Source organism: Sceloporus undulatus, chromosome 2 (genome assembly GCF_019175285.1).
Source record: "Sceloporus undulatus isolate JIND9_A2432 ecotype Alabama chromosome 2, SceUnd_v1.1, whole genome shotgun sequence".
Lineage (NCBI taxonomy): Eukaryota > Metazoa > Chordata > Lepidosauria > Squamata > Phrynosomatidae > Sceloporus > Sceloporus undulatus.
The window spans coordinates 217,189,475-217,210,828 of NC_056523.1; the positions used below are offsets into that span (position 1 = coordinate 217,189,475).

Sequence of the window (21,354 nt, forward strand, 5' to 3'; positions counted from 1 at the left end):
CCAGTGGATAACAAAACAAGTGGATGCTCAAGTCCATTTAAATACAAAGTAAAATGGCGTTCCTTATATTAAATGGCAAAATCAAGGTTTGTTTTTTGGAATGTATTGATTTTTGAATCCATGGTTGAAAAATCTGTGGATATGGAGGGATGACTGCAGATAGGTCAGTTCTGAAATTTCTGCTGTTATGCCATACCTTCCTTGTACGTATTTATTGAAAGGCAAAGAACCTGAGCTTGGTGGATCAGAGGAACTGTGTTCGATGATAAACAAAGCTTACAGAAAGAAGAGAAGGGGATCTTCTATTATCCTCTAAAATGATGGGCCTGACAGATAGCTTGAATTTTTTGCTAACATTTGCAGGAATGGTATTTTCATATTTAAGGAGCATTTATTTTAAGAGAGAGATTATAGTGCATCTGCAGTTCTGTAAATTAAAAGTCATACAAAATCAAACGTCAGCTCTGTTCCTGTATGCTAATTGTAAATCAGTCCTTTCAGTGCTTGGTGCTTTTTGTAGCCAAAATGGTAGAATGGAGAAGTGGCAGTATTGTCAGAGTTTTGAATTATTATTTTTTTACTGCTGTTAAGTAATTTTGAATTAGCTTGATTTTTTTCCAAAAAGCTCCATGGTCTTCAGAGGCAGAGGGGTCTCTAAGGTTGAGGGAAACCCACAGCCCAGTGAACTTTGAATACCTTTCAGCTCCAGTTGTGAAACCATCCAGAATGCTGATTGATAAACAAGAGGGGGAAACCTGAAAATTGGTCTGGAAGCAAGGATGGAATAATAGAGTGTTTAGAAAAGGAAGACTGGGCAAGAACTTGACTCATCCATTCACTCACCCCTCCTCTCTCTCCAGGTAGCCTTCACTTCACCTAGTTTGGACAGCTGTCCTTCTGCCTGATAAAGAAGCTTTTGGGAGGCACCCATGGAACGAACATGTATGCAGCATTTTGTTGTTGTTCCCTACTTGTGCTTTTTTTTCAGTTTTATAATGTAGACTGAAGGTCAGTGTGGAACTGAGGCTTGCAGTCTTCTGTATATACAGTAAGCATACATGTATAGACCATGATCTTAAATGCTGAATCAGTTTCTCTCTGGGGCCATCATCCTCTGTGAATGCTCCCATTGAAGAAACAGTAATACTATGGGAGTTAGTTGTTTGCTAATAAAAGAATAAAAATAACAGTAATAATGTGGGAGCTAGTTATTTAATAATAAAATAATAAAAATCCATTCTGGTAACTTTGCTCACTTTGTGCCTTTCAGTAGGTTCCCCTCCCATGACTCAAGATTTGGACCGTGTCTAGAAAATTGTGAAAATAGTAAGATGAAGCAGAATTTAAGGAGTGAAAAACAGTTTATCCTTCCTCCCTTGCCTAAAGCAATTCTACTTTTGAATCCAAGGCAGTTTCAAAAGTAGCCAGTGCTGTGGTACCTTGATACTAGGTAGGCAATGACCAAAGAAATAAAGAATGTCAGGGATTCCTTTGAGCTGGCCCAACTCTTCTTCCTGAACTGAAGTACTAACTTGGATTCTTACCAATTTTACACATATTTCTTGTCCCTATTACAGTTATCTGATCATGTAAGTGGCTGGCATGTTTATTTGAATTTCTGCTTTGTCACCTTTAATCACATTTATTCCTGCAGCAAATGACTTCTTATTTTAAGAAAAAAATAATGCTTTCTTTGAAGAGTTGATACTTAATGTAGCATTCATCCTGATGCCATGGCCTTACGTTGGGTGGTTAAAGGTATTTCACCAAATTATTGTTAACCGGTAATAGGTTTTTCTCCTAAAGCACACCTCTTGTATAAGCTGGGTTTTTTGAATTGTCTATGTACTGAATTAGTCAAAGACCTGGCTAAAACCATTTTTCCCCTTCCTCCCTCCTCCCCCAAACTTGCTTTTGTTATGTATTGGCTTGCTAATCCTTGTGTTGAGCAGTATCAGACATCACCTTTCTTGGGGGCAGTTAGTCCACTCTTCCGCTTTCTTTGTCAAAGGGCTCCCTTAATAGGAGAAGTCAACAGGGAGGACAAAAAGGATTGAAAGTTGTATTTAATCAGGGTCAGAGAGGTGGTGTTCAGAGTGACGGGCCCACAGGCAAGCTGGCCTTTTATGCTTACCGACGCAGATGGTCCCAAAGCATTCAGCTAAGTGAAGAGAAAGCTGCCCAGTGAGCTATTGTAGGGGCAGAGCATCGTTACACTTGAGAAGGGTTGCCAAGGGTAACTAGAGAGTATCACCAGTATCGTGTGATCACTAGTCTGTGCCTTTGAAAACCTTAAACTGAGAATTGCTCTAGGTCTCTTGGCATCTGGATGTTCATGTGCAAGCGGTAGTTTTTGAGCTATGCTTTTGATTTATTTCACTTTGAGGAGATGGACAAACGAAAGGGAGTTTAATTAGTGAGATGTTACCATGCAAAATAATAACCTCTTGGTTAGCTTATTAAGTTTTCATCTACGTGGAAAACTTATATTAAGAAAATGTGTACCTATTAATATATTTCCTAAATATATTAGGAAAATGGCTCTGTGAGAATTTAATGCATTGGGATGAAAGCTGATTTTTTTAAAAATTAAATAACTGTGTCCTTGTTTCTGAAAAACAAGTATCACTATCAAAACCTGTCTATTTAATGAAAACACAGGGGATTAAAGTGTATTTGTGAGAAATTAAGCACATAGCTGGAATTGTATTTGTCTTGAAATCAAAAGAATCTGGCATTCCAAAGTCCCATGCTCTTAAGTATAAGCAAACATATGCTCAGTTCATTAATTAATGGTGTCATACAGTTCAACGTATGTATGCAGAATGATATGACTAGATAAGATGCATGCTAGAACAACAGATTCAATCCTCAAATGTAACCAAGTTGTTCTTAGTGCAACCCAAGGGAGTGGGGGAGCAAGCTAAGATGGCTTTCAGCCAAGCTTTGCAAGCTTCCAATTCTTCCTGCTAGCCAAGGGCAGTTTTTACTCCAAATGTAAACTAAAACAAGCCACGGTGCCCAAAGGATCCGCAAAACTCCCAAGCATTTCCCTTGCTATAGAAAAGTCTCAGCTGGTTGGCTAAGCTGTTCAACCCTTTTTTACTTCTTCTTTGCAACATGCAAAGAAGGGGGTAATGATTTACCCTTCATTCTCCCCTCCTTTCATTCTTACACTTGGATGTTTTCCAAGGAAGTGGCTATTGTTTGCTCTTTTTTTAAACAGGATATACCAGCAGTCATTTACAGATATCATAGCTATGGTTTGATAAACCCACATAATTATCTACTTTCAGTAGGACAACTTTGCTTTCTGAGATGCAATAAATTTAAATAACTTTACAATTTATTTTAAAGGCAAAAGTTTTAAAAGTGCCCTTTTTGTGTGCATTGTATATTCTAATTGGAGTACCATCATGGGAGCATTTGCAATTTCTAGTACAGTTATGTATCTGAGAAGCTATTTCAGTCATCTGTAGTAGATTTTTGCTGGCAATGGAGTAAAAGTGTAAAGAATACTATAGGACGACAGATTTTAAAAGCATATTCTTGTGCAGCATTCATTCTGAAAAAAACAATGAACTAGTTACTGTGGCATAAAATAACACAATAGTTTCAAATACATATTTAAGACTTGCATACAAGAATATGCTGTGAAAGGTGTGAGATCCCTTTGCTCAGGAGAGTCAATCCCTTTCTAACCTGCTCTATACATTTTCTTTCTTTTCTCTAGTTATAAACTAGCCATTTAATTTTTTTAAAAAATCCTGGTAATCCCTCAAAGGACAAGGTTGTCTATCCATAGGAAATAACATGTGGAGTAATGGATGGCCTTTCAATAGGGATATCTCTTTTTGGATATCAAACTTTCAAAGGAAACAGCTAAGAAATTGATTTGCTGCACAACAAAAATGGGATAACCAGCATGAGACTAATTAGTGAGTAATTCCTATAACAAATCCAACCCTTAAAGACATTTGTGTGTTCTGTTTCCCCAGTGTTGATTTATTTTAGCAATAGCCTTGCTATATTATGATTGTGATTATGATTTTTAAGCATCCAGCTCTACATGTAAGTTTTGCCTTGAGCAAATTTAATGGACATTTTCTAATTAATTTTTAGAAATGGAAAATAGCTAATTGTAGTGTGGAGGTGTGAGAAGACAACCAAGAATGTGGTAAGCCAAGCCAAGGCACAAAAGAGAAATTTTACATCCTTCCTTAGAGATTAGTGATCCAGACTGTTGACTTTCAACTGATGAGTTACAACCCAAACCTAAGCCAAAGGTGAATCATTTTAATTGTACTGAAACCTGCCCCCCTCCATGCGTTCCTTTAAGAGAAGAAGAAAGTAGGATAAGGGGGTAGAAATTAAAGATACAAAAATGAATATATTTAGGGATCAGCAAGTAGAGGCCACAAAGCCAAATCCATCTGCCTTAGGAATATAGCCAGCCTGACTGTTGTTCATGTGGAGGCAAGAAATGTGTGGAGGAACTGAAGGCTATGACATAGAAGCCTTCCGCTAATATATTATATTATGTAGAATTTGGGAAGATGAGGCTGCCCAACAGCACTACATCTTACATCTTAAAATAGCGCCTCCTTTAGGTGATTAGGAATATTAAAACCAAATGCAACATTCTCTATATTCTGTATTTGAGCTCTGTGTTGGTCCAGCCTGAGGAGTACTGCAAATCATATAGCATTTTAGTTGTCTACTCACACAGGACTGGCTTTATGTGATTTCGAGTAGGAGGAAATTTCTGATCACTGGTGCTACTGTTGCAGCTTGCTTTCTTAGGTTCCTTCTCACCAAGTAGAGATACAGTACTTCAAAAGGCATCTGATTTGAATCCTGTAGTATCTGACACAGTTCTTCCACTTGTTGTGTACCTTCAAACCATTTCTGATTTATGGCGACCCTGTGATTTTCTTGGCAGAATTTGTTCAGAAGGGATTTGTCTTTACCTTCATCTGAGGCTGAGAAAGAATGACTTACAGTCTAGAAATATCAAGCAGTCTTTTTTCCTATCCCTCTTTTTTTAGTTGCACTATTTGGACTCTATATTTCTAGAGTTTTAACTTCTGATGTGTACTGAAGTAGCATAGCAGATTGTCGATCTGGCATTCCTGTCCTGAGAGACATCTTTTTCTGCTGATGTGGGAGCCCAACTTTACTAAGTGTAGCCTTAGTAAAAGAGGAGGGTAGTGATGAGAGAAGGTGCTAATCATTCCTTTTACAATATATAATCAGCTCATTCATATCCATGAGGTTCTGGACACACAGACACACCTCGGCACAGATAGCAAAATCTGTGGTAGCACAGGTCCCATTGTTTCCAAGGGCAGCGTGATGTGCATGCGGCTGTGTTGGCACAGTCGCATACACATGCTATCATTGGGGAGAATCTGTGGATGGCAAGCTTGGGGAAGAGGAGAACTGGCGTTATTCTCTTAACTAGTTCATAAACTCTGATCTAAATTTACAAAATTGCTTTATTTATTTATTTCGGTATTTCTGTTTTGCCCAGCCCACAAAAGCTTCCCAAGATGTAGAATAAATACAAACCAATTAAAGCAATACAAAGCTAAAAATATTTTTAAAAGACATTAAAATACTCCTTAAAAACTCTTAAAATTGGTCTAAAAACAATGCTAGAATCCACTTTTGAAACAGTTAAAATAGCAATTTCAAACACTGAATGCCATGTCAAACAGCACTGTTTTGGCTGAGAATACCTAGCTAGATCTGTACCCAGTATCCCTAAATGGGTCCCTGTTTCCCTTCTGTTTATTTTTACTTCTGGAATCATAGCAGCAGTATCTCAGAGAGCCCTCTCCTGTTTTACTCTTGTTGTTTTTTCTGTCTTAGGGATCTTGGCTGCAGTGCCTCAATGTCTTCGCACTGCCCCAATCCTCTGCATAATGCTACAAAAGAGGTTCATCATTTCTCACCCACACATCCATTTTTGGAATATTTCTCACAATGCCCAATGTCCCCCATTGGAACATCATGAGAAATATTCCAGAAATGGGTGTGTCCTAGGAGTGTATATGAAGATTTTATATGAACTGTATATGAAGAAGTCTAGGAGTGTATATGAAGATCGAATGACAGGTGTGGTTTGTGTGGTGCAGAGTGAATTTGTATGATGATTGCTGAGCAAGTGATCCTGGAACCCTTTTTCGGTGACCTCTCTTTTTGGAATTTCCACTTGAAACTTGGCATTCCAACTTGGATAGCAACTGAAAACTGTTTATGTTTACACACACACACTATAGTATCCCAAAGAATTGTGATTGCCACAGATATTCAAGCATTCCCTTTTATTATTCTAGATGTTTGCATGGTTTTTGTAGCTTGTTGCTGAGTTGTTTAGAGGAAAAGTAGACTATAAAGATATTAAATAAACTGGATCTGTACTATTTGATTAAAACCAAGAATATGTTTTGTATTTTGCTGGGACATCAGTGTTGTTGCCACATGAGGTAAAATATGTTTCTTCATTCCCGTACTGAGGGAGACAAGGCATTCAATTTGAATCAGGGTTGTTTTATTGTCACTGTTTGCTACAGTTCCTTTGGAGATCAGCATACATTTGTACTAGAGACACTCTGTTAATGAAATGGCGGGGGGAGATACTCATAATTTATCTTATCACAAAACTGTCCAGGCAGCATCACCTCCCATTTTCAGATTATCTGTATCACAGCCAGTGCAAAACCAGAAATCCAATTATGCTGTTCTGGCACAGGGCTGGTGTAGTTATCACTCCCCAAAAATCTTGAGTTGTTTTAGACAAGTTTGTCTTGTTGAAGCCACCTAGTACTGGTTAAGTCCTCAAGACTAGGTACATCGTCAGCAGCCAGGGAATCTATTAAGTGCAGTATGTGAATAGATTTTAGTGGGTTCCCAAAAAAGAGGATAGACTGACCTAGGTGGGAAGCAGACAAGGCCAATTGAAGCAGCTTCCAGCTGCTTTGGAGGTGTACTGATTAAACGACACATGCCTCCAAAGTGGCCTGAAGCTGTGCCCTGGTCCTTAGGACTGGAGCAAAAAGAAGCTGGGATAATCTAACTCCTGGCGATACCAGTCGGCGTGGACAGGGGAGGAGTTCTGACCTGCTTCTGGCCGGAGTGGACTCAGGCCACTCTTTCGTGTCCATCTGCTCTAGCCCCTAGGATCCCAAATTACCGGTCCAGCTGCATGATATGGGGATATATTTTTGATTGGTTGGTTGGTAGGTAGCCACCACTAGAAATGAATAATAGTGATGTTATTTGCTGCCAGCCTAATATTGGTAAGAAATAGTGCAAGTTATAGATTTTCTAGAAGGATAGCTTGAGGGCTAGGAGAAAAATGATGTGGAGGTACAATAGATACCTGGCTCTGCCCAATTTCCCTTTTATAGTAGCTCCTCCTCTCAACATGTATCTGATACTGATCATTATGCCAGTTAGGCAGTCCTCTGCTTCAGCATCCTGCTGATATTTTCTGTTAAAATTTACTTTGCTCCTGTGCTGTTGAGACCAGAAACTAATTCCCCATGACTAGTCAAGGGCCCTCTGCCCTCACCAGGTGGTCCTTCTCTTAGAAAAGTCGGTGGATTATTTGTTTTTAAAAATCCCATTCTCTCTTGATAACACGGAGAATAAACCACAAGGAAAAGGTTTGAAAGGAGGGATCTTACATGAAAAAGAATAGTTCTGTTTTGGTTGGGCTTTATATTTTTATGAATTGAGCGCAAAAAGACAACTGAGATTCTAAATTGCATATTATATCATTTATTCTCCATTGGAAAGAAAACATCCTTTTTTTTTCTGTTTGACTGCTCTGAACTCTAAAAAGAATAGCATTGAAGCCCAGCTACTTATTTTTTTTTAATCTATTCATTTTATACTTCTCAGACAGATTTTTCCCTGGGGTGAAACAAAGGTTAACTGAAATTTCCTCTGTTGTGTACCTGAACGAATCAGCAGTTTCAGAAGGAAATCCCATTGATGGGCAAAGAGAGTGACAGGCTCTATTTAAAGAATTCCCCCGACTGTGTGGTAGACCAACCATGCCATGAATTTAACTGTTCCTGTGGTCCCTATACTTGTACCCACCAAGAAAGAGAGAGAAACCTACTTTGTTCTCTAAATGTTGCTCTAAGCTTTGAAAACCACGAACAATTGACATTTGTGTATTAACATTACTAACTGTGAATATGACATGAATTATGGAAAGTCATATTGTAAGAGGAAATTACAAAAAAGAGATGAAAACCAAAGGGGAAACAAGGAAAAAGCTTTTGCCTTTTGCATGCATTTAAAAAAAAAGAAAGATCATGCACTCCTTTGTAGGATTCTGTAATCTTAAACATATATGTAATTTTGGTGAAAACAGTTTTGTTTTATTTTTCAGTTCTCAGAGATAATCTTACACTGTGGAAAAGAACAGACTAAAAAGAGCATCATGATGTGTACTAAGTAACTAACCAATTCCCCAAAATCATAAAGAGGTTAACATACTAAAAGCATGTGCATGTGCTCCAGTACATGACAATCTGTTTGTGCCTGAACTAAGTTTCTTGAAATTAAATAATCACTTGTATCCATTTGGTTTAAATAATCTTAATTCCTGAATGCAGGATTAATGGATCATGCCTTCCAAAAGGACATACCTTTAAAAGATTAAAAATACCATTTCATACCTTCTAGCTTCCAAATGACTCTTCTTGTGAGAGCTAATGTCTGCTCTGATGTTACTGATGGTTTCATCTTAGCCTGGAATTAACTATATTTTAGACTGAAATTAACATATGTTTTGTCTTGCATTTTTTTCTGTTTTTGAAATTTAACCAAAGTAATTATGGTCTGAATCAGTATTTCTAAATTTGAAACACATTTCCCATGAACTGAGAAATGTTTTTTTCATGATAATACTCTGGTAGGCTTGGTCTGAGATAATGTTATTTAAGGATGAATTTACCAAAATCCTATTATGGAGGGTCACTAATATCAAATAAGCAGAGACATACAGTGTGTTGCTGTGGGGAGTAAGTTTGTTGCTTTGCTAAAATGGTTCTGTCAAAAACTGTGTTAAATAATTCCTTGGGGGGCGTCTCTTCAGATCTCTTCCGCTTTTATGGGATACTGACAAATAATCCATTTCTTCACCAGGATTCTTCTTGTATTATAAATGATCTTCTCACTCACCAGTCAATAAGAAAGCCTTTAAGTGTATAACAGGAGTTTTGAATGCCTTTTATGATTTTAAAAAATGACCCCAGTTTTCTCCAGAAGTCTTTCCATCACCTCAGAATGTCTGATGCTTTATCTTGAACATAATTTTTTTTTGTTATTATTTTTTTTTATAAAGGTCTGATGGCTGTTTCTTCATCCTGATTTTCCATAAATGGGTTAGAGTCACTAGATTGGACCTTCTTCCTTCTGTTTACAGAGGAAACCACCAGGAGCCAGTAGAGCATCCCCACTGGAGAAGAGGGGGAGAGACAGTGATTTTTGCTAATTCCTTCTTCCCCCTTCTCCCTCCCCCAGCTCCTTCCTCTGCAAAGCCTCATTACCTTCTGGAGCAGATTGTCATCTCTCTCCATATGTCTACAGTATCACCCACTTCATGGGATCCTGCTCTGCACAGTTCCAGATCCAGTGCACTAGATTTTGGGTCATAGAGTACTGTCTGCTTTCATGGTAATCCAGTAAATGTGTGCGTGGGTGTGGGGATGTTACGGGCCAAACATTCTCCTTTGTCAAGGAAGCCTGTGAAGTACGTCAGTAGAGTTCCTTAATTAATTAATGCTTGTCTTGATACAAAGTTCAGTTGTGTGTTGTTTAATGAATGCATTTTAAACCAGATTATACTTTTTATTCCAGGGTAAATAAACCAGGGTGAGATCCAACATGGTGTAGTGGTTAGAGCACTGGACTGCAAATCTGGAGACCAGGGTTCAAACCTCCGCTTGGCCATAGGAACCCATTGAGTGACCTTGGGCAAGTCACATTCTCTCAGCTTCAGAGGAAGGCAAAGGCAAAATCTCCTCTGAACAAATCTGTCAGGAAAACCTTGTTTTCACTTTAGGATTGCCATAAATCAATTTAGGATTATCATAAGTCACTTTAGGATTGCCATAAATCAGAAGTGAGTTAAAAACACACAACAACAATTATTCTAGTATAAAGACCATCATTTGGTTCTTTGCTGTCAGTTTCTGGGGTTGAATTACGGTAATCATTTTTCCTGCTCCCCTCTAAATATCTTCTGTTATTGCTCTCCATAGGGAGAGGCAGGTAACAAATAATGACAACAATAATATCTGTTTACAAAGCTGAGCTTTAAATGTGTAATTGAATTGTGTAGCATTAATGGATAATTAAATGTTAAGATCAACAACAATTGGTACAAAAAAGCCCTTGAAATGGATTCAGGATCCAACACATACAGCCATGTTTAAGCAAGCTTCATAGACGAGACATTCCTACTTAATATTTTTGTATTAAAGGGAAAATTGTAAAAGCCACCATTAATGCATGAAAAGGTCACATGTGAGCTTGCATCAATTTGCCTGGGATTCTCTTTGAAACCAAAGTATGCAGACAAAGTATTTATTGGGGAATTAATGCATATTAGTTATCCATTAACAAATTTAGTTTTCTCATGTCTGCTGTGATCTTATCAAGTTCACAAGCATTCAGTCTTGACATATTGTTTAAACCATTTATTTTATTTTATTTTATTTTTGGTTTGGGGTGGCAGATGTGGGCAACCCCATAGAATCTTCCCCTTGGGCCGTTACATTCTTAGCCTGCTAAAATCCCTTAAGACAATGTGTTTCCTACTTTGCAAGATGTGTCTGGTAAAAAAAAAAATCAGAGATGATTGCTAGTACGTAACGTGAATTTAAGAAATAACATGCCAGTTCAGACTAATCTCCATCTTTTATAAGGTAAGTGGTTTAGTGGATAAAGGGAATGCAATACATATAATCTTCAGCATAATCAAATTTAGCAGTGCTTTTGACACAGTTCCACATGACATTCTCACAAGTAAACTAGTAAAATTTGATTGTAAATGCTTTGGAGGATAGGGTTTTAGATTGGAATGAACTTAATAGTTTAGAGAACTGGCCTATAAGCCACAAAATTAATTCCACTGAAGATCAAACAGAGTTACAAAATAAAATGCAGATCATGAAATGTGGAAGAACTGAATAACTGTGCAGTCAAGACCATTGTTGATGATAAACTGAGCATTTTTCAACAGTATGCAATTGCTATAAAAATAAGACAAGTCCTATGCAAAGAACTGATCAGCTGGTGTTGGTAAAATGAATGTTTTAATTTACATGTTTTGACACAGGTGTGGCATGGAAAAGTCAAGAAATAGGAGCATTTTTCTGCCTTGTGCCACCTATTTAAATTAAATGAACCCTTTTCAAGGAAAATATAAATACAGTGGTGCCTCGGGATACGAAATGATCGGGTTACGAAATTTCCGGGATACGAAAAAGTTGGATTGGCAAAAACTGTTTCGGGTTACGAAATATTTTTCGGGTTATGAAATTCATTTCGGCGCGAAATTCAAATGCTGCAAAGTGCAGCTATAGGCTTTCCAGTGCTAACGGAAAAGTGTTTCGGGTTACGAAATTTTCGGGTTACGAAAGGAATGGCGGAACGAATTAATTTCGTAACCTGAGGCACCACTGTATTGGAATAAAGTCAAGAATAGCATGATGAAAGACGTGGAAAGCATACTTCATTAGAAGAAGGCTAAACAAACTATGTTATGAAAAGAAGTCATCCATATTCAGTACAGTGGTACCCCGTGTTACGAATTTAATTCGTTCCGCGGCGCCGTTCGTAACCCGAAAGATTTCGCAACCCGAAAAAGCCATAGCCGCTAGCGCTGGAAAGCCGCGATTTCGTGCGAAAAAGCGCCGAAAAGCACCAAAAAATTTTTCGTAAGCCGGAAAAAAAAAACGTAACCCGGAACAGTTTTTTCCTATCTAATTTTTTCGTATCCCGGAAATTTCGTAACGCGGTCATTTCGTATCCCGGGGTACCACTGTATTACAACATTTTTTTAGCTAATCACTTAGGTATATAACATTGTTGCCATGTTGCTTCCAAACAGGTCCTTGGCTTAACAGTTTTTTGTGGAAAGTATACATAGATTTCTAAATTACACAGAACTTTTAATATGGCAGAATAAAAAAGTAGCTGTTTATAGAACAAAAGTAATTACAATTGCGTCTAAAATGAGTAAAGCATCTGCTTTAGTTAAAATCCTTGCTTGCTGTGTAGATAAGAAATGGCTTCCTTCAATTTTTTATTATGCAACATTGGATATACAAGTTATTACTCTCTCCCATTAATACTAAAATCAAAGGTAGTTAATGAAGCTGAATTATGAGAGAACTGAAGACAGACAAAATGAAATGAGCAATACATGAAATTTACTTATTCAAGAATTGATGTTGACCATCAGTTTCTAGAATGAAATTAGAGAGAGGTTAAGCCTCTTAATGGCTACTAGTGTGTTGGCTATATTAGACACATAGGATCGTAGGCAGAATTTCTCTGAATACCAGTTGCTGTGGAACAACCGTTGGGTAGGGCTGCCTTACCTGTGAAATGACATCTGGTTGGCTACTTTGGGAACAGTTTGCTGGATGAAATAGGCTTTTATCTGATCCACACAGCAGTTATACCCAGACTTGACTACTGCTATGTACTGTAAATGAGGGTTCTCTCTTGGTTTGGAAGCTTCACATGGTGAATTTTAGTGGAAGGAGGAGTTCTAAACACATCACATCATTTTTACACCATCTGCATGGTTAGCAGTGCATTTCTGATTTCAGTTCAAGGTGCTAGTGTGAATCTGTTAAGCCCTAAATGGTTTGGAGTTGGTTTATCTGAAAGACCACCTTTACCTATATTATACAGTGGGCCCCCGGTATCTTCTGGGGTTTTGTTCCAGGAGCCCCTGTGGAATCCAAAATCTGTAGTTGCTCAATTCCCATATTCAGTGGCTTAGTAAAATGGTGACTGTTATATAAAATGACAGAACCAAGGTTTGCTTTTTGAGGTTTTGTTTTGGTAATATTGTCAAGCAATGGGTGGTTAAATCTGTGGATACTAAATACATGGCTACAGTGGGCCGAATGTACTTTCTTCCAATCTGCATAACCCCTCTACATATTAACACAAGTATGGTCAATTTGACAGCTGGTTATCATTTTATCCTATGCTACCTAGTGATGGAAGTGCCTGAAAGGGTATTATATAAATCTAAAAATAAAAAGTTCAACAGGGCTCTTATTTTTTCTCCTGGCTGTAGAAGAATCTCTTGTAACTTGAAAGTCTGTTTATTCATTCATTACCACCACTGAAAGTTGCTCACTGATGTTTCTTCAAGGGAAGATAAGCAGATTTCTAGGAGTTAGTTGTGTTAACCACTTAGGAAGATTTTTCCTTTTGTTCCGGACTGGATCTACTGTATTAATCAAGAGACAAGATGTTGTGTACACAGTGACATAATTATAAAACTGTATCTTAATGTAGAATGTAAAAGGTGCTTTCACATACTATTTGTTCTTTATAGGCTTTGTTTTGGGTAGTCTCAAATAAAAACTATAGTTTTATGGGAATGAAAAGAGAAGATGGTATGATTAATACCAACTCACCTGCAACTTAGGAATTCCAAATCAGTACTCGGGAATTGTCCTGCCAGGAACCAGATAATCAGAGATGGGCTCGATACAGAGAATTAGGCACCTCTTATTTCTTCTTTTTCTAACATCAGTGGCCACTGAAACATAGTTTAATGAGCCAGTCAGGTGCAGGATGTTGGTAATAGGCCTTTGGAGCTGGAGCTGCACATTTGTCCTGTCTATCTGTCCAGGACATAACAGGCTAGATTTGAAGATTGGTGTGGTAATTAGGTGTACATTTAAAAAAAACAAACCCGACATATAAAGTGTTATGTGCCTGTGTTATAGGTAAGACTGTTCCCAAGAATTCCTCAAACTGATTGAAAATGCATTGGGTAAATATTTTCCTCATTGTCTATGTGCATTCTAGTGCAATGAAATAGCAGAAGCACTGTTCAAAAATAGAATTCAGTCTCTACAATCTGTAAATTGCTTTTACAGTATTTGTTCAGATGAGCAAACTGCCTGGACAAGCTACATGAAATCTGATCTCTGCTTTATTTCCCTATGACCATTTGCAATATTAATGATTTATACCATATGTAATTATTAGAATAAAGGAGGTGAAATCAGATCTATAAAACCTTTAGTGCATATTTTCCCACTGCAAACCATTTTATATAAATACTAGTCACATCTGCTTGTGTGCTGTTATTACATTATATTCCACCTCTTCATAATAAAAATTATCAAGACAGCTAACAGTGTGTCTCTTTTTCAGAAGATGGAACAGGCTGGGCCATCAGTAATAAAGACTTAGAGGTAAGTTATTCCAGTATGTATAAACAAACTATAAGATTATCAATATGTCTTCCAAATCTTCATGCAGAAGACTTGTTAAAACAGTCTATAGTTTGTTTTTAGATGTGTGACATATATAAGCAATATGTGTATGCTCCTGACTTTTGTTAAGATATTAAATTTAATTCTCCATGCTCATTTCCAGTATAATTATGAAAAAGCTAGAAAATGAATAGCACAGATTAACTGAGTACTAGGGATAGATAGGATTTTAAAAATCAAGATCTGTCATTAGAGTCTCTAGCACCTTTCATTGAGAATAAACATGGATATTTTAGTTGTGTATTTAAGAAGATGTCAGACTATGAGTGGATTTAGATCATGCCTAACTGTAGGTTTATGTGTCTACAATGTTATTAGAAAAATAAAAAAAACTACTGAAGTGTAAAAGAAGAAATGTAGCTTTATCTCTTGTATCTGTTCTCTTAATTAAGATTTATTTATAGTAGAATATTTTAGTAAGTTCAAAGAAAGCCCCATCCTCACTTTAGACAAATGTGTTTATTTTTGTATGTGAATGGACTATGGAATATGCATCAAAGGAAAGAGGGTATTTTCACTGGCAGTTGCCCTTATACCGTCCTGTCATGTCCATTTTTTTAATGGTGCTTTTTGGGTCTTGAAAAAACTATTAAAAATAAACCTGGACAAAAGACATATCCTAATCACATTCTTACATATAAAAGTAGTCTGTTCTTTAAAAATTGCTTAGCACCTTAAAGAAAACAGGGGGAATCTTTACCACCACCTCTGATCCATGGGCACAAACCAGGGTGAAATTCAGAAATCCTACATTGTTCCTTTCCCCCATTTTAATTTGTTGAACTGTAGTTGAATTTTTGAGCGTCAGGTGCATGAGTGATGGACTTGGTTCAAATGGGGCTCAGTCAGCCAAACATTGGCGGGTTCCACACCACCAAAAAGTATGTGCTCGGCACGTACTAGGGTTAGGAAGGGGCGGTGCCCTATACACATGGGTGCCGCCATTTTGACGTCGCAGGCACTTAGCATCCGCACGTCGTGACGCAGAAATGACGCCACAAGTGCGCCATTGGCGCCTTGCAGCATTATTACTGCACCGCAAAAAGAACCTGCTTTTTGCAGCTTCTTTTTGCTGCGCCAGGGAATCGCGTGGTTTGTCCACTGTGGTTCCCTGGCGCAGCAATCATGGGCGCCGACAGAACGCCTTTTTGGACGCTCTGTAAAGTGCCATTGTTGTCTCCAGATCCATACTATAGGAATAGCCCCTTTTCTGAACTCACTATGATATCAAAATACCTCCACTCTACTTACTGTAAACACCTGAATTTTCTCCCTCCTGCCCCTTTCCCCTATCATCAGTGCTGACAACATCAGAAAATTGTGCTCACCTGTTAAAGGACGGGGTGAAGCTAGATGCTGAAGGTGCGGTGGCCATTTTAAGTAAGGAGAGCGAGGCAAAAGGGAAAATGCCTGCTGTTTTTGGTAACCAAGCTGCTTCTAGTAAAGCAAAGAAAAGAAAAATAGTTATCATGACTCATTCCTCAGAAGAGAAATGTGATCTGGCTTCACAGTCACCTTCAGGTCTTTGAGCTGGAGGAAGAAGAGAATGAGGGCTCTTCAGCAGCTCCTTCATCTGCTAGACTTTTTCAGTTTGATGATCTTTGTGTTATTGTGTAAGGCAATTAAGACACTGGAATTTAAAGGTACTTCTGATCAAGCAAAGCTTGAGGATCCTGGCTTTCCTCAAGGGAAAGGGGATTTACCCCCCCCAAGTCTGGCCATTTTATTTATTTATTTATTTATTTAAGGCAAGAATGTAATTTGTCTTGGAAGTACCCCATTCCTTTACTCTCTAGTTCATCCAGCTTTTAGTGTGATCACAAACAGTTGTATCTGCTGAATTTTTTAAAGCTCCTTGACATTATTTTACTTTAGCTCCTTTGTTACATGTCCCTAAGTTTTACCCTGGACTTTTTCATGCGTCATATCAAACTCCATAACTATGGTCCCCAAATCACAATTTATATGTGAGATCATCTTATAGTTGAGTATATATGGTATATCACAGCTTTCTTCCAAAATGTGATTCAAGGCAGCTTCCAAATCATATACTCCATTTCCTGCAAATTTTATGAAGGTTATAAGAGAAGAATGGGCCAAACATGAGACCATATCGAAAAGCTGTTAAAATGTTTTACAATTCATCTTAATCTGTTGTGGGAATTCCATGATCTTTTGGGGGGAAACCTTGATTTAATGAAATAAAACTATTTTTCCACAAAGAAAAATAGTGATAATTTTGCCTTAGTCACCATTGAAAATGGTATCCAGAACTCAGAGGAAAAATAAATGAAGCCAAGTAAGATTGCTCCCCAACAAAAATCAGAATTGAATTTTACTATGTTACCTTGAATTTCTGTTCATTCCTTTTCCAGAGATTGCTTCCTTTTATACTTCCTTATGTTTCTAATACAGTATTATACAGTTTGAGGTCTATAGTTCTTATGTTCAGATTTCTTATTACTCTTGTGTGTCAACTAACACACCAGTTGCCTTTTACATCTATGCACACATTTACTTGACCTTTAGCTCTAGCCGCAAATAGCTGCGCAGTATGTGCTGCTCTAATTGAATAACATGGTCACTATCAACTGTACTCTTCTGTATTAGGAAGACAGTAGGTGTCCATTATTACCATTGACTAGACTGCAGCAGCCAAATAAATAAGGAGTCACTGTTTCTCTCTGCAAAATCATATTTCAGATGATTATAAAAAAACAGTCTTAAGAAAGTGAACTTGTTTTAAACTCTTGTTTCATGTATTTTCCTTTTAGATAGATAGATAGATAGATAGATAGATAGATAGATAGATAGATAGATATGTTTTCAGCATGTTACGGCACATTCATATTTTTTGGAAGAATTTAGAGATCAACAACATGGATTTTACAATTTTACTGATATTTCCTTAATATTTTTATCTACCATGTTCACCTATGTTAAAAGACCTTCTGTCTCATGAATTTATTTATATATTAAGCTTACTTTGCAATTAATTCTAGTATTAATTTTAGTATTTAGTAAAAAAAAGAGTGCTGTCTAAAGTTGACATTATGAAAAGAAAAACACCAAAAAATCCTTAGAGTCTCTGTTGTTAAGGAATGTAAGGCTAGGAATTTAGATGAATTTTGTTTTCACAATTATTAAAAAAAACACACAACTGGATTTTTGATGCTACACAATAGTCTTGACAACTGTGAAAGTCAAAGATGACAGCGCAATAATCTATGAACTTCCAATAATTTTCTTTCTGTTTCTTTAGGCACAAATCGGCAACTATGTTGCAGTGCGGCGTCACAATAGATACTACATGACAGACAAAAATGTCACTTGCAGAAATTGTGATAAACGAGGTCACTTATCTAACAAAATTGTCCTGCCCCCAAAGGTAAAATGCCATATTTCGACTCGTCTATTAACACAACAGTTTTTCTGTCATTGTTAGTTGTCAGCTTTGCAACTCTGGGGTTAGACATACTTGTGGTATTGAGGTGCGTTTTGAGAAATAGTTGTGTTTGTGTGTGTGTGTGTGTGTGTTTTGAGAGAGATTGCAGATTGAGAGGAGGAGGGGTGGGGGGGGGGAGGAGAGAATGACAAACAACCCTTTTTCCTACAAATCTGCAGAGGGTAGTTTTGTCCCAGGATCATAATTTGCTGACTTCTTCAAAATATGTATCCTAATTGAGGGATTGAAAGGGACAATGCACTTAACAGTCAGAATGATTCTCTTGGCTAGGAGACAAAGGAAGTAGTATTCGAAGACAGTGTTTTCCTATGATTTTAGCAATACATTAAAACATAATAAGAATCCAGAATGCAGGCATATTACACCCAGAGTAAGAATTCCCAAAAGCTGATGAAGATGAAGAGCAGGAGAACATGCCCAGTATTTCTCTGTATTCCTCCCTTTTGATGCTTGTATTCATGCCTAGCTGGGAGGGGGAAAACAGTCCTTCAGGAGTCAGTGGGAGGTCTCTGAATGACAGGTAAGGAGTCGCAGTGGACTAAATCATATTATAGCTAAATGGTGAAGGGGAGGGCCACTTTTTGGAATGATGGTAGTATTGGATAAGTGTTTGCCTGTTGTAAATACTGGGTGGTATATTTAAACTATTAACATTTACCATGTAGTGTTTTGATGGCTCACCCATTTAAACACAACTTGAATAAACCTTCACCATGGTACAGTGGGCACCTGTAACATTTTCCAATCCTGGCTTACCATGGCTTGCTCATGAGTTTGAAACTGGATAAGCCGAACCTATATTGTTACCCCGCTCCTAGGGTGAGCATATCTATGCCTAAATATCCTCTCATGTTTCTGCAAAAACGCATCATGAGCAATCAGTCCTGAATACATGAGAAATATCTTCTGTATGAGATGTGTAGTTTAGCACCTGAAAGTGCGACCAGCAGTTTTAACAAAGCTAGTACCACTGTTCATCTACCTTGACCTCAAGCTATTGCTGCCCTGATTATAGCGCAAAAGCTTTTTCAGTATTATGACCTAGATGTCGGTTTTAAGTTATATTAGTTTGTTTTACTTTAGTGTTTCTCACCGCTTCCAATAAAAATAACCAAGACATCTTGCAATAAGTAAGCTGCCATAAAAACAGTAAAAAGTTTTAAAAGAGTATCAGCACAAGTTGTAAAGATCATTAGCAATCGTAAAGAAGTCCTTATAAGCAGAGCCCGAACTCTCCCTTTCTTTAAGAGGGCAGTTCCAGTTTGGATCTCAGATTTGAGGTCTCTTTCTAATGTCCATTGTTTAGCTTGAAAGCTATGAAGACTGGAAAGGAACACTAAAGGTGGAAGCAACGTCTTGGGCAGACAGACACATGCAAGGAAGCAGCAATTACTGGCTTGAATTGTTATTGGCCACAAAAAAAATTGTTAGGAACTGAAGTCAATTTTCATTTATCTTCCCATATCTAATTCAGGGCCTTGCACAACATACCATTTGAAGCTTCTGTTGCGTCTTAGGACAGTCCCACGTGAATAATTACAATAATCTAACCCAGAGGTGTTTGGAGCATAATTAAATTATCCTACAAGCTTCCAAAAGTTTGGAAGAGTTATCCTAGAATAGATAATTTTGCCACCCTTCTGACCGCCAATAAAAACTCCACCCCAAGACACATACATTATTTGTAACCTCTGTTCAGTGCTAGGCTTCTACAGACCATGAAGCAGACCTGTCTAGAAAATAAAACCTTCCTAAAAATTAATCTTCCTCATTGGTGATTCTGATTTCCATGCACAGAAATGGACCACACCAGAGGATATTGCCCCCCCTGCTTCATTCGATCAAGCGCCAGTAGCATGGGAACACTTGTCTGGAAAAAATATCCAACTATGAAGGGTCTGTCCATCTCCCCATTTTATTTAGTTTTCCATACAGCTCTGTTAGCTTGGCATGTTGTTGTTTTTTCACAGTTTTTCACATGTGCTTTTGCTTGTGCTCATGTGTTAATTTTAAAAAATTGTTAGGCAAAGATTCTCCTCACCCATAAGTGCCTATGACCTCCATTTCACTTTTTAGGTAAAGAGCAGCAATTTGTTGTTGTTTGTAACATTCTTTAAAACTTACAGCGTATGTTTGGGGAGGGGGGAATCTTTCTGTAAATATGTTGTATCTTGCATATTGTGGGTCACCTAAAAGGTGACCAAATGGTATAAATATAACTTTAGTTAATTTAGATTTCAAGAATAAAAAGTGTGCAAACAACACAAATGTGAATATAATTAAAACGGTCCATGAACAGCACAGAAGAATTTGCAAATGCCAGTCATTTAAAGCTGTTTAAAATTCAGAAAAAACAATTGTCACTTAGCTAGAGTGCCATTTTGTAGTCTGGGTGTCATATGGTACGACTACCTGTCCATCATTCCTAACCTCTGGAGGCATGCAGGACAATTGGGTGTGTGAAGGTCTCACTTTCCGGATTAGGAAACAGGCAGGCTCACCTTGTAGTCCTTCAACCATTGCCAAGCTGCCTCTGAGGTTATGTGGCACAGTCTTTTTTTGTCTTTGTTGTTTCATTGGACTTCCAGCACCTACTTACTCCAGTGTTCAGCCTCTCCCACAGTCACAGCAAATAGCCAGAGTTAATACAGCCATACACTTTTAAAACCGCCTTACTTAAAAAAATTTTTTTTAATATCTTTATTAAATTTACAATAAAAAGTACAGAATCAAGTAGATACTACTTCAAATTTTGACAAAATTCAAATAACGTTTCAAGTTCTTGTCATAATGATTCTTCTTGTCATCTTGAACCCAGAAAATGAACTTCCGAATGTTCTTGTGGAAATTAAGCATCCATTCTTGTGTAATCTCTTTCCTTACATTGCATACGCGTTGCTATGATACATCACCATATTTCCTAATTTTAAACTCAAAGAAGGAATTAGCTACATTAAAGTTTACTTCACATAGCCATCTCCATAAACTAATCCAAATAATACTACACTCAGAGTAAAAATTGTTCATTTTGCTCCTACATCTCCAATTTTTACATCTTTATGACTGTAATCTCATATTCTCCATCCATTGTAGACTATTTATAATTCAGGTACAAAAGTGTTAATTAACATACTACTTAAAACCATTTCTTGATGTCTTTATATCCTTTAGATTCAATCAGAGTTATGCTAGACTCCCTTCTTTTCCCCAGAATATTACTAGTTTCTCCCAGTCCTCTTTTCTTCTCTCTTGCCGTAGTTTTTAATGTTCACGGAGAATTCTATCAAGTTCTCTATCATCATTATTTAACATCCAATTTCCCATGTC

At 37.5% G+C, this 21,354-nt stretch overlaps 1 protein-coding gene across 4 annotated transcripts in view; it reads left to right on the forward strand.

Moving 5' to 3' along the window:
- ZCCHC7 (zinc finger CCHC-type containing 7) overlaps nucleotides 1-21,354 on the forward strand; it is a 200,882-nt gene that overhangs the window by 102,509 nt on the left and 77,019 nt on the right. The window contains exons 3-4 of one of the 4 annotated variants that reach the window (XM_042454491.1): nucleotides 14,443-14,480; nucleotides 17,824-18,046. The exons of 2 other annotated variants lie outside the window; for them this stretch is intronic. In XM_042454491.1, the coding sequence (XP_042310425.1) occupies nucleotides 14,443-14,480; nucleotides 17,824-18,006 (221 nt within the window). In that variant the 3' untranslated portion in view covers nucleotides 18,007-18,046. Of the gene's footprint in view, nucleotides 1-14,439; nucleotides 14,481-17,823; nucleotides 18,047-21,354 lie in introns of those variants that run through there. One more of the 4 variants, XM_042454490.1, reaches the window with a different exon arrangement.